This window comes from Chelonoidis abingdonii, chromosome 5 (genome assembly GCF_003597395.2).
Source record: "Chelonoidis abingdonii isolate Lonesome George chromosome 5, CheloAbing_2.0, whole genome shotgun sequence".
NCBI lineage: Eukaryota > Metazoa > Chordata > Testudines > Testudinidae > Chelonoidis > Chelonoidis abingdonii.
This window is the reverse complement of record NC_133773.1, coordinates 136625159-136639038: the sequence shown is the minus strand read 5'-3', so window position 1 is coordinate 136639038 and position 13880 is coordinate 136625159. Positions and strand designations below refer to the sequence as shown.

Genomic DNA, 13880 nt, shown 5'->3' with positions numbered 1-13880 from the left:
CCCTCGAGCTGCTGCAACCGCTTTTTAATGTCCGGAGCTGATTGAGAGATAAAAATAAGCCTAACCGTGGACTGTGTGTCAGCAGCCTGGGGTCTATATTAGTAAAAGTACAAAATGCTTTACAAAGTTTTTTATAAAAGTTAGAAGGGTGTTCTTTTTTTTATTTTTGGCACAGTATTATGGACTTTAGACCAATCTAGAGGGGTTTTTTTGCTTGTTTTATACCTATTAAAATATGGGTTAGGAATTTTTTTAAATTTGCCTGATGGGCTGAATTATTCGGATTTCATTGAGTAGGGTTAGTGAGAGCTATAATATCGCGCCCATCACCGGGAGCCTCCGCAGCCTCCCAGGCCCCCCCCCTTAGGACCCGCTTTTTTTTTTTTCGTGTGCAGTAGACAATTTAAAAGTTGGCCCACATTTTGCTAATCAGGATTATAAGCCTGAAAAATAACATGGAATCACCTGTGAACGACGTCCGGGTCGTCTCTAAGGCGAGGCGTAGTGTTTTGCCAGTTTATAAGATTTGCAGTAGTAAAAGGGATATGAACGTAACGGTCTACCACATCTCCTATCCGTTGTGGGGACTGGGATGGTCCTCAGGGGTGCCTGGATATTAACCTTTTTTTTTTTTTATAGACTGCTTCCTGTCTCATATGAGACAGACTAAGGATGGTGGTCAGAGAAGACGTGTACCCACTACCCGTCGCTCTACTAGTTAGCTCACTTGCTTGAATTGTGGCTTCCTCAATTTCTATTGGCGGGAACTGTTTTGATACACCTACTGTTCCAGGCTTTGTAGAGGAGGAAACCAGGTTTACCACAGCCGATGGTATTACTGCCAGGGTCGGCCACAGTCTAGGACAATACGTGGGGGAGTATCCTCCCAGCAATCGGCTTTGCGAGGGGCAGAAGCCTTCGGGAATAGAGGGGCCTGAATGTGTCCCTTCTTTAAGCGATGATGAGCCTCATCGTCTCACAAAAACCAATAGTCCATTTGACCTGGCACTTGATTCTTTAATATTAGGTGCAAAGGGGTTAAATGAGTCGGAATATTAAAGGAGCCAAACTCAGGCCATGCAGTTCCCAGGTCTGGCCAATCCTGGGTGCAAAGTTGTAAAAAGTGCTTTCTTGACATCCCTTTTTGAACACCAGGCAGGGGCCATTTACTTAACATATAATTTAAAGGACTATTTTTAGAGTGTTTATTCAGAGACCCACCCATCTGTCTGCTGACACTTAGACCGGGCAGAGAATTACACAGAGAACAGAGAGAATTACGGTCTAATTCAGGTTTTTTTACTTTTATTACACTGACCGCTACAGGGGACGGAAAGAAGGATCTTAATTCGACCTCAGAGCTTCATCGCACACAATGGCTTTCACCCTGAGGAATTACAAACGAGAGGCTCAGTTCCGCCCACACACCTAATGCCCAAATGTATGCAGAGCAGAAAAACAACAGTAACCGGTTAAACAGAATAGAACCAGAACCAGATAACAAACCAGAACCACATAGTGTTTCCTTATCCTATTAAGGCTCACCTTATGGGAGCATGAACCCCAGGGGCCGCAGTGAAGTGAGGAAGAGGGGTTAAGCACCCCAGTGGCACCGCTCCTAGTTCGCCGCAGCCATCTGGAGTCCAATGTTCAAGCTAGGAGAGTCCCATCTGGGTCACCAGAAACTGTTACTGAAATATCAGATCTGCCTAGCTGAGAGCCAATAATAGCCTGACAGGGATAAGGAAAAATGCTTTATTTTGCAGAAAAAAGGAGAGCCAGTACCTTGGTACAAAAGACTTCGTCTTACACAAATTTTACAAACTTTTTATACATATTTAGACAAAAACCCTTGCATGTTAACACTTGATTGGTAGTTGTTAAATTTCACATTTTGTTATTTGTTCAGTAAAAACTGGTTTGAAGCAAGTTTTTTCTGCCTTAAGGCAAAAAGAAAAAGATAGCGCAAAAGTTCAGGCTACTGTGTCCGTGAGCAGTACTGTGTATTGTTTCCCCCCTACTGGCCGCTTGTAAACTATTATGGGGGGCCAACAGCTAGCTTTCACAATATTTTAAAATATATGATCACCAAAAATAAGAATAACTAAAAACAAACAAACAACAAACTAACCCGATAAAGCCAATCAGACTAAACAATAACCATTAGTATTAGTAGTAAAAATTAATAATTCATACATTTTAAACCCTAAAGGGACCACTGTCATTCTCTAGCCCGACCTTTTGCAAAAGACAGGCTCCAGGACTTTCCTGTATTAATTCCTGCTTCATGTCAAGTAGCTGTGGTTGGACAAATCTTTTTGAAAAACATCCATCCTTGATTTAAAGGTTTCCAATAATGGAGAATCAACCCCAAGCCTTAGTAAGTTATTCCAATAGTTAATTACTCTCACCGTTTAAAATTTACATTTCATTATGACACTGAATTTGTCTAGTTTCAACTTCCAGCCATTCTATCTTGTTACAGCTTTGTCTGCTAGACTGAAAATTTTATTATCAAATTTCTGTTACAGACTGTGATCAAGTAACCCCTTACTTAACCTTCTCTTTCTTAAGATAAATAGATTGAGCTCTCTGAGTCTTTCACTGCAAGGCATATTTTCCAGTGCTTTAATCATTCTTGATGATCTTCTGTTAATCTTCTCCAGTTTATCAATATCCTTCTTGAATTTTAGACACGAGAGCTGGACACAGTATTGCAGTGATGATCACATCAATGCTGAATATGGAGATATTACCTCTCTACTCTTCTTCAATACATCTCTATTTATACATCCAAATGTTGCATTAGCCCTTTCAGCCACAACGTCCTTCAGGAAGCTCGTGTTTAGCTGAATATCCATCAAATCTTTTTCAAAATCACGGCTTTCTGGGATAGAGTCCCCCATGTAGGTATGGCCTGTATTCTTTGTTCCTAAACATATGACCTGACATTACTGAAATTCACTTTGTTTGCTTGTATCAGCATGTTAAGCAATCCAGATCACTACGTATCAGTTACCTGTGCTCTTCATTATTATTTGTTTCATCTGAACACTTTATCAGGAATGATTTTATGTTTTTTTCCAGGTCACTGATACTAATATTAAATAGTGTAAGACCAGTAATATATGCCCCAGGGACCCTATTACAAACACACCCTCTCAGTGATTTACCAGTTTACCATTATATTTTGAGACCTATCAGCAAGGTTTTAACCCATTGAAATTCATCTTTTTGGTTTTGTATTATTCTGTTTTCTTAAACTGTTGTGTCGAACCGAGTCATATGCCACACAGAAGCCTAGGTGTACATCAGTACTCTTACCTTTATCAACCAAAATTACAATCTCATCTAAAAATTATATCAATTTAGTTTGGAAAGATTTATTTTCCATAATCCCATGTTGATTGTCATTAGTTATATTACCCGCCTTTAATTCTTTTTTAATCAAGTCCCATATCAGTCATTTAATTACTTTACCCAGGATTGTTTGCAGGCTGACAGGTCTATAATTATCTGGGTCATCTCATTTACCTTTTAAAAATATTGGTACTGCATTAGCTTTCTTCCAGTCCTCTGGAAATCCTCAAGTTATCCAAGACCTATTAAAAATCAACACTAATGGTTGGGAGAGCTCCTCAGACAAATCTTTTCATAGAACCATAGAAATGTAAGGCTGGAGAGGATCTTGACAGATTCTGTAGTGGACCCCCCCCACGCTAACACAGCATCAAGTAAACCTATATAATCCCTGACAGATGTTTGTCTAACCTGTCCTTAAAAAACCTTCAGTGATGGGAATTCCACAACCTCCCTTGGAAGCCTGTTCCAGTATAGAACTATCTTTATAGTTAGAAAATTTGACATAATACCTAACCTAAATCTCCCTTGCTTCAAATTAAGACAATTACTTCTTGTCCTATCTTTAGTACCCATGGAGAACAATTGATCACAGTCCTCTTTGTAGAAGCCCATAACATTTTTGAAGACTTTTTTCAGTTCCCCCTCCTCAGTCTTCTTTTCTCAAGACTAAAAATGCCCAGTTATTTTCAACCTTTCCTCATAGGTCAGGTTTTCTGAACCTTTTATCCCTTTTGTTGCTCTCCTCTAGACTGTCTCCAATTTTTCCACACCTTTCTTAAAGTGTGGCATCCAAAACTGGACTTAATCCTGCAGTTGAGGCCTCACCAGTGCCAAGTAGAGCGGGACAATTGTCGCTTGTGTCATATATACGACTCTCCTATTAATACAGCCCAGAATTATATTAGCCTTTTTAACAACTGCATTACATTTTTGGCTCATTTTCAGTATGTGAGCCACTGTGCCCACCACCCCCAGCAGTATGAGTGCCTAACCAGTTATTCTCCATTTTGTATTTGAGCAGTTGGGATTTTTAATTCCAAACGGTAGTACTTTGGACTGGTCTTTACTGAATTTCATCTTGTTGATTTAAGACTAATTCTCCAATTTGTTGAGGTTATTTTGAGTTTGAATCCTGTCCTCCAAAATGCTTGCAGTCTCTCCCAGCTTAGTATAATCTGCTGATTTTATGAGCAGACTGTTCATTCCAGTACACAAGTCATTAATTAAAATACTGACTAGAATGAGACTTATGACGGACACCTGCTGGATTCTACTAGATACATCTTCCCAATTTGGCAGTGAACCATTGCTAATTACTCTTTGATTTATGGTCTTTCAACCAGTTATGCAACCATCCATAGTAATTTCATCTAAACCACATTTCCCTACTTGGTTTATGAGAATGTTATATATAGGAGTGCGTCAAAAGCCTTACTAAAGCCAAGATATATTATGTTTCGTGCTTCCACCCTATCCATTAGAACAGTAACTCTGTCAGAGAAGAAAATTAGATTGGTTTGATACGATTTGTTTTTCCTCAATCCACTTTGCCTATTACTTATTACCCTTTAATCCTTTAGATGCCTACACATTGATTTTTAATAATTTGTTCCAGTTTCTTTCGAGGTACTGAAGGTAAGATGACTGATATAAAATTCCCCAGATCCTGTTTGTTCCCTTTTTAAAGATATTTGCCTTTCTCCAGACTCCTGGTACCTCGTCAGCTCCCCATAAGTTCTTTGAGATAATCGCTAATAGTTTGAAGATTGATTCAGGTAGTTCCTAAAGTACCGTAGCTTAAATATCTTCAGGGCCTGCTGACTTGAATACATCCAGTGTATCCAACTATTCTGTAATTTTTTTCTTTTCCTATTCCAGCGACACTACTTTCTCACCAAAGGGGGAAAAGATGAGCACTGCATTGAATTGTGAAAGATCAGGGTTCCCTTCCTTCTGCTAGCTCTGCTCTCTCTCCTTCTCTAAATCATAGGGTGACTGCTGGAGAGAAAATGCTCTTCCTTTTAAAACTGAGTCATGATTTTTCCCCCATTAAGGATGTAAAAAAAGGAAGAGGGAAAATTCTTCTATGTTTTCATATTGCTGGGGAAAACATGAGCAGTCTCCCCCCCCACACCCTTTAGTTTTGTAGCTATTCTTTTTTATTATTATTATTCAGACTCTTCTGATTATGGTATGCCTGTAAAAGAAGCCAAACATCCTTATTGCCACAAGACTCTGGAAAATTCTGCCTCTATTTCAGGGAAAACGCAGCACAGCGTATAAGCTGATCACACATCCCTCAAAGCCTTATGCAGTTTTTTACACCTGAAATTATCTTCTTGGCAGATAATAGGCTCTGCTGCTCCAGTTCTCTAACCTTGCATTCATTAATTGCAAAGTTAGCTTGTAGCAAAGTCTTTTTTTCTCGAATGATTTGTGCCTCCTCTTGAGTAGACGGCTGTTTTAACCTGAATGAATGACCAGGTGCCAGTGGAATGAGTCCAAGTTTCTTTAAGAATTGTGATTCCTTCCCCACCCCTCTTTGCTGTTAAAGTTTTATGGCACAATAGCCTTCGTTTATCATTTATGACTTAGAGGGCTTTTTCCCTAAATGAAAGCAAAAAGTGATCCAAGTAGCAGAACTCTTGAAAATACATCACTTGTATAGCTTGTCAAAAAGACTGTGTTAGCTATTATCACAAAGGGTATCATCACATTAATAATTCCCTGTCCATTGTTAGGGACTGGAGTTTTCTTTCTGTGTCTGCACAATAATATCCTGCTGTTGCTTTTATTTTCAGTGTTCATTTCCCCTTTTCAGTTATCAGCATTACATATTTGGGAAAATGTGTGTGTTTCTGTGCCCAGATTGTGTAGGAAATGAATACATCAAGCTCCTGATTCACTATTGCATCTGCTCTGTGCCAGTGTACTCTGCTGATTTCAACAGACCAGCTTAAAACTGAAGTACCACAGTGGCATAGCAAGGCCTAAAATTGAATTAAAGTGATGCTCATTCAGATTAATCCTTCTCTGCTGAACCAAACTACAGGCCAGGATGTGGAAGCAGTAAGGAACTTGCTTAGGTGGCCAAATTGGATATGGGGGATAATTATGAGCAGGTTTGGTGGACACTCAGGGCCTAATAATGGTAGGGACTTTTCATGTCTCTCTCAAGCTTTCAGCACGTGGAGACATATTAGAATGTAAATAAATATTAAGACCAATGATGGGGTGTCTGGAACTCATCCTTGGATTAGTACGGGTGAAGATGAGCAGCCTTTTAATAACGAGTAGAAAAGGAGGGACAGGTGATCAAAGAGGCACAAAACTAAGTGATATGATTTTCTGAGGTGCTCAACAATGGGTGACATCACTGGAAGCTGCAGGTGTGCTCAGCATCTTTGAAAATCAGGGCACTTTTTTAGGTATCTTGGGGTACATCCACACTGCAAAAACAAACCCTGCAGCAGCGAATCTCAGACGTTGGGTCAACTACTTGGGCACCCGAGAGAGGCTAAAAATAGTATTGTAGATATTCCCGCCCAGGCTCTGAGATGACCCCCCACCCCACGCACACACACGCTGGGTTTCAGAGTCCTGGCTTCGGCCTGAGCTGGAATGTCTACCACACTAATATTTGTAGCCCCATAATGTGAGCTCTGTGAGCCCTAGTCAGTTGAACTGGGCTCTGAGACTCGGTGCTATGGGTTTCCTTGGTTTGGTTTTTTTTTCTCAGTTTTGACATACCCTAAGGCCCAAGTCCTCACACACTTATAGACATGCATCCGACGAAGTGGGTATTCACCCACGAAAGCTCAAGTTGTAATACGTCTGTTAGTCTATAAGGTGCCACAGGACTCCTTGGTGCTTTTACAGATCCAGACTCACACGGCTACCCCTCTGATACAAATAGACATGTTTACCTCTAAGCATGTGAATAGGCCCATTGTCCCCCATGGAATTACTTACATGCTTAACTGCATAGGGTAATTGTTTGTAAGGTCAGGCTGTAAATATGGATTTAGGTGCCTAACTTTTGAAGTTTTGAAAATGCTTCCCTTAATGGTTCTGTGCTTTAGTTCACCCCATCTCTAAAATGCCTATAATCCTTCCTTCCTCAAAGATTTTTCATGAAAATTAAAGTTTGTCAGGCTCATTGAAATATGCAGCTGAAAGGAGTTCATGGGAGCGGAACGTATTTTGGCTGTCCCACATTGATTGATTACAAAGGAAATGCTCCTTGACTATATCACTATATATACTTTATCTATGCACAGAAGTTTCAAAAAGAATAATTTCAAAATGAATAATGTTTGATTGCAGCCCTCAGTCATAACTTAAAATATCCTAATTTAATGGAGATCTGTTATTTGCCAACAAACATACAGACCTCATTTTAAATGAGGCAGTGGTTTGGGTATAGTATAATACCATGCTGAACAATATTTCTGTTGAATTGGCCATGTTTTCCTGCCATTATAAGCTAAGGATTTACCCCTGAAAGGAGCCTAGAAAGTCCTCAAACAAAATCTAAAACATAAGTGATGTTATGTTCATAGGAGCCAACTTTTTCCAGTGCAGGTGGGTGTGCGCCGCATTCCCCCTCCTCCACTCCCTCCCTGCCCCGCAAATCAACTGTTTCACGGTGCAAGTGCTGGGAGGGAGAAGCAGGATGTGGCAGTGTGCCAACAGAGAAGGCAGCCGTAAGCTGGAGCAGGGGGGCAGGGCTGAGCCACGGAGAGCTGCCGGTGGGTGCTGAGCACCCACCAATTTTTTTCCATAGGTGCTCCAGCCTCGGAGCACCCACGGAGGTGGCGCCGATGCATACGTTATGTTAGCTAGTCTCCGTCAGCATGGTTTTGATGAAAGCTCAGTCATTATGTTTTGCCCTTCCAATGACAAACCACTGGCTTCAGCTTTGATTTAATGGCCTAGCAGAGGCATTGAAAGACCTCAAATGGATGCTACAAATATGCATCTGACTGTTAGGGCTCATCAGCAACAAAGGGTGACACAAAAGGAAGCACACAGAACCAAAAGCCATTGCCACCGGAGAAGGGGAAAGAGCAAGAAAGTGTTGGAATACAGCATGACAAAGGGTAAGGGCCAATTACTCTTCCACCCGAGGTAGTAATCTCAGGGGATGACACACATGTAGAATGAGGCAGTAACGTACTCATTGACAATGTGGAATACAAAATAAACAGTACAGTGAACATTTTCTATTACACATGTGAAGTGCAAAATGTCTGAAATAGGGTGCTAGTGAAGAGCACACTGATGTTTTTTATATGTAAATCACTCTCACTTCATTTTAAAAATCTGAGTGCTGTATAGATATAATGTAACTGGATTTTGGAGGCTCCATTTTTGTGCAGAGCATGGATGGTAGAATCCTTGTGTCTCCGTTTCCATGGAGAAATTGCAGAGTGCGACTCACTGCTGGCAGTGAGGGATCTTGCTTTTCCTACCTCTGCTTCCTTCTGCTCTGTGAATTCACTTGCTCTCTCACACATCCTCCAGGCCTCTGGAACACTGTTAATAATACTTCTACGCTGCCCATTCCCGCCTCCCCATTTCTATTCTCGGAGGGGCGGGTTTCTTTCTGGTTATATTCTGAGCATGCTGGTTAGGGCAACATCCTTGCTTATATTTAGTAACACAAAGTGTTTTCATAGTGTCCACGTATTCTGCATATTACATGTTTGATGTTGCCTTTATGTGTATTTTGCCTTTTTAAATATACATGCAAATTGTTGTGAAAGATGAAAAAGCATCCCCAAAGCTGGGGCTGGAGGGAACTAGGAAGGGAAGGGGCTCACTGGAAATATTGTGAAATTGACTGGGAAAGTAGAGTAGGATGGAAGCAGAGCTATGGTAAGTCGTCTCATCCGACATAGTCCCAACAAGTCTGAAAACACTGTTATTTTAATGGAAAATTAAACCTGTTGGAATGAGAACCTGGTTGGTTTAATAACAAGGAACTAACCCAACTTTTGCAATGTTTCTTTGAAAGAACTACTGGAACATGGTAACTTGAGCCCCAGTTTAGCAAGTCACTAAGGTCCAGCTCCTCAAAAGTATTTTGGCATCTAATTCCTATTGATTGAACTCAGTGGAGTTAGACACCCTAATACTTTTGTGGCTCTGGGCCTTAGGGCTAGATTTTTAAAGATTTATAAGCACTTAAAGATGCAGGTAGGGGCCTACGGCTAGATCTACAAAGGGGATTTAAGCTCAGCGACTAACTTCAGGTGCCCTGCCACCTAGTGAAATCTTCAGCCCCAAATCAGGTGCCCAGGCTCCCTATACAAGGTACATAGAGAGTTTGGGATCTGCAAGAGGAGAGTCACAAAAGCCAACAATCTTTGTGGGGAGCCATCTAAGGGAGCCAGTAGGAAATGCTGCGGAGATGGGTGTGGCTTATGCTCTGCCCCTGAAAAGAGCTAGGCTCCTAAATCTGCTCAGAATTCACAGCGGTGAACCTTCTCCTAGAGTTAGACATATAAACTAAATGAGTCCTTTCTTGCAAAAACCACCAGGCTACAGAGTCATTCTCATTGTCTCTCTGGCCCCAGGAGTAATTATTTACTTACACAAAATGGAGCGCCCTCTGCAGGAGATTGAGACCTGCCCCAGGATCCTTCATAGCCCAGTGATGGAGGAAAATGTTAAGTCCCTGCCCTATGTCAAGCATGATGGGGATTTGAACCTAGGTCTTCAACAGCCTGGGTGAGGGAACTGTTGGGTAAACCACCTCTGAGCTGCATTTTGTGATCCAGTACATGTGCTCTAAGGCATTTTCAGAGCATGCTTACCAGATCAGGCCCACAGGTAAGATAAGTGGGAGGAAAGCCTAGTTTGTAATCCCTCCTTGGCTTAGATGGGAGCTAAACTCCAAGCAGCTCAGTGATGGTAATGTGCACACACACTGCCAGAAATGTAGGCACCTTGAGGATTTCACTGGCAAAAATTTAGGTGCCTAGGAATTCGGGGCACTTACAGGGTTGTCAATTAGGAGTTTGAGGATCTGCATCAGTGGTGGGCAACCTGAAGCCCTCGAGTATAAAGTATAATTGTGAAACCATTGTTTTATCTACTCATATAATTTTGAACTCTTCTCTCAACTACTTGTCTTTTCTGCTTCTTGAGGGTTTCTCAACCTTTTTTAACTATTCAGGTGGGATTCCCCAAAGGGCTTAGCATGAGCTTAACTCTCCCAGTGACATCAATTGGTGGTATACACTAACTGAGTGGGAGCAGTTAGGCTAAAGCTGAGAGTTTGAGGAAATCCCATCTGAGCTGTTTTGTTGTCGCTTTCACTTAAAAGTAAGGGCTTGTACAGACTGCCACTTATGTCGGTATAACTTAGGTCGTTCAGAGGTATGATAAGTCACCCCATGAGTGACGTAAATTACGCTGACCTAAGCGCCAATGTGGAAAGTGCTCAGCAGTTTGGAGAGCTTCTCCTGCTGATATAGCTACCGCCTCTCATGGAGGTGGTTTTATTATGCTGACAGGAAAGCTCTAGCCCAGCGGCATAGACCATCTTCAGCAGACGTGCTACAGTGGCACTGGTGCAGCTGCAGTGCTTCTAGTATAGAATAGCCCTGCATTGTTAGAAGTTTGGTGATAGGTCACTTTTGAGAGGAATTTGTACAATCAAACCCCTCACACAGACAAGGAAACAACTTTTTTTTTCTTTTGAACTGTTTGTAAAGTTAATGTAGAGTATCACACAGCTTCCCTGTAGCTGGCAGTCCAATTCAGTGCACATTACTGGTGGGCTGTTCCCAGGACACCTGTGCTACAAAGCAGGGTGTATTCTGTACAGAGATTCTTCTTTTTGTATAATATTCTGCTGGCCTTCTGCAAGAAAATCTAATCAGATCTGAGAGCATATATCAAATCCTTCTGGAGGTGAGTTCAGCAATAACCTCATCGTATTTCATTCTCTTTTCTATCCACAGCTGGATAGCGCTACATCCCTCATCCAGGCAGCTAAAAATCTGATGAACGCTGTGGTCCTTACTGTGAAAGCATCATATGTGGCCTCTACGAAATATCAGAAGGTCTATGGTACAGCTGCAGTGAACTCACCTGTTGTATCTTGGAAGATGAAGGCCCCTGAGAAGAAACCCTTAGTAAAGAGAGAAAAGCCAGAAGAATATCAGACACGAGTGAGAAGAGGTTCCCAGAAGAAACACATTTCCCCCGTACAGGCTTTAAGTGAATTTAAAGCTATGGATTCCTTCTAAAACACTAGGCTTTACGAGGAGGGTTTTATATTCCTTTTTGTATGCATACCTGCCGACTTGTATGCGTCTGGCATGGGGGAAAAAGCTAATGAAGCAGTGTCAATTTGCATGCAACCTGAGGCTCTATTAAAGTAATTAACAATCTGCAACCCACAAATGCAGACCAATCTATTCTGATGTTACATAAAGTTATCCCAAGCTTACTTTTTTTAAACTATAGCCTAGAATTGGCCAAAGAATTTTCACCTCAAGTGTGGGGGTAAATAATAAACTGAAAAGCAGAACTTTATGCATGCAAGAAACATTAAGTTGGCAGGTATATTTAAAAGAAAAAACCTGGAAGTGTAATGGTAGACCATAAAGCTCGTATTGCTTCTGTTACAGTGCAAAAATGTACTAGCCAATATGCTTAAATGTGTGGCCCGAATAATTAAACAATTTAACTTTTAAGTCATCTTCATCATAGTATGTGAATTTTGAACAAGGATGAAAACTAATCCATTTTAAAGATGCTTCTTTTAATCCATATTTTATTCTTTATATTCTAGTAGTGATTATGACTATGCTCATGTTTCAATTAATCCCATTAATATGGAAAAAAGTTTTACTTTTTGCCAATTGAATTCTTTATGGTGAAGTATGAAGCACAATATGGTGATTGACATTGCCTTTTATATTATTATTATTATGTTATTGTTAGAAATAGAAGACCTGGTGGTGGAATGCTTAGACACAGAAATTGATTATGTGAGAATTTAGAGGCAAATGTGTAGGTGTAGCTTGGATTACAGGTATCTAATATACCATTGTAACCACTAAATCTCAATAAACTCATTTAACCTTGGAATCCTGGGTATGACTTCTGTCCTTCAATACGCAGAGATCATTCACCCTGACCTTCAGATGAAAATCAATTTATTTTGCATTCATGCGTCTATTTTGGGGGTGAGGGAGACAAAAAAGTAGTGTATTGTGTACTCACTTTTCCACAAGGAAGGGGAGGGGTGCAAATCCTGGCTTGCAGCATGTCTATGAGATAAAATGCTGTGATTCTTCAGTTGAATACACTCCTATCAACTGTACAGAAAACCAACCAAACAATTGCCCCAAACAGATTATTTCATGTAATGTGACAGAAAATAGCTGATGGGTTTCACCCCTGAAGCAGCTACACAGTAGTTAATTTGTACTGAATTTGTAAACCCCTATTTAATGTAGGTGTCTGATTATCTGGGAGATCATTTTGACATGCCAGGTTGCATAGAACTGTCTACACATTATTGTACTGAAAAATGCATCATTAACTTATATTCACTTTGCAGCCTAAGAATTGGCTGAACTGCATTAATTGGGTTAATATCATTATAACAAGGTTTTCCCTCTATTTGAATGTAGGACAATCAGCATGAAAGTATTTTTTGTTGAAATTAATTATTTCCTAGAACTTAATAGAGCATTCTTGACATCTCATGAAAGAGCATGAAATAAAATTTGTATTAATCTGGGGCAGAGTGAGTTATACCGTACATGGCATTTATCTGCTTTACAGTCTTTTGAGAGATGAGTTAGTATGCTTGCCCAGGATATATTGGTTGAACATATGCCATTATCTGTCAGAACCTCAGTGCAACACAATAGCGTTATATTGCTTCCTCACATACAGACTGAATGCATTAAATACCCTTCAGTCACACACAAGGAGAAATAAGAATTCCCTTTGGCTATGTTATTTTATTTATTTGGCTAGTGCCTAAAGACTCTCAGACCCCACTGTGCTAGGTGAGCTTCAAACACATTAGAAGATACGAATCCTCCCCGAAAAGGTTACGCCAGAAGTCAGTTGAAATCTGTGATGCTAATTGTCATGACATATGATATTCATTATTACTACTTATTGAGCACCACAGATGTGGTTGGCTCTTTACAAAACAAAGACACAAGGACAAATTCCTTGCTCGTGTAACTCCATTGGCTTCAGCAGAATTATACCAGTAGAGAATGGAGTCCCCATAATCCCTGCCCTGAAACCTTTAAAATCTGTTGCCCAAATTTCTCAGTCCACTAAGGTCAACAACATATGGCTTTAAACTGGCCAGTTTCCCAGCAGAAAAGATGGAGGAAGGGGCAAGTCATGTGTGAGCTGTGTATGTATCAGGAGTGGGTGGAGCATGGCAGAGCTATGCTGAGACCTTCCTTGATGGTGGAGTCCTTACACCAGAGGTTCCAGTAGCATAATTTAGAGCAGTATCCTTCCTA

At 40.7% G+C, this 13880-nt stretch overlaps 1 protein-coding gene across 2 annotated transcripts in view; it reads left to right on the top strand.

Moving 5' to 3' along the window:
* CTNNA2 (catenin alpha 2) overlaps nt 1-12465 on the top strand; it is an 826679-nt gene extending 814214 nt beyond the window's left edge. For both annotated transcript variants that reach the window (XM_075066660.1, XM_075066659.1), the window contains one exon: nt 11337-12465. In XM_075066660.1, coding sequence (XP_074922761.1) covers nt 11337-11624 — 288 coding nt within the window. In that variant the 3' untranslated portion in view covers nt 11625-12465. The remainder of the gene's footprint in view (nt 1-11336) is intronic.
* The last annotated feature ends 1415 nt before the right edge of the window (nt 12466-13880 follow it).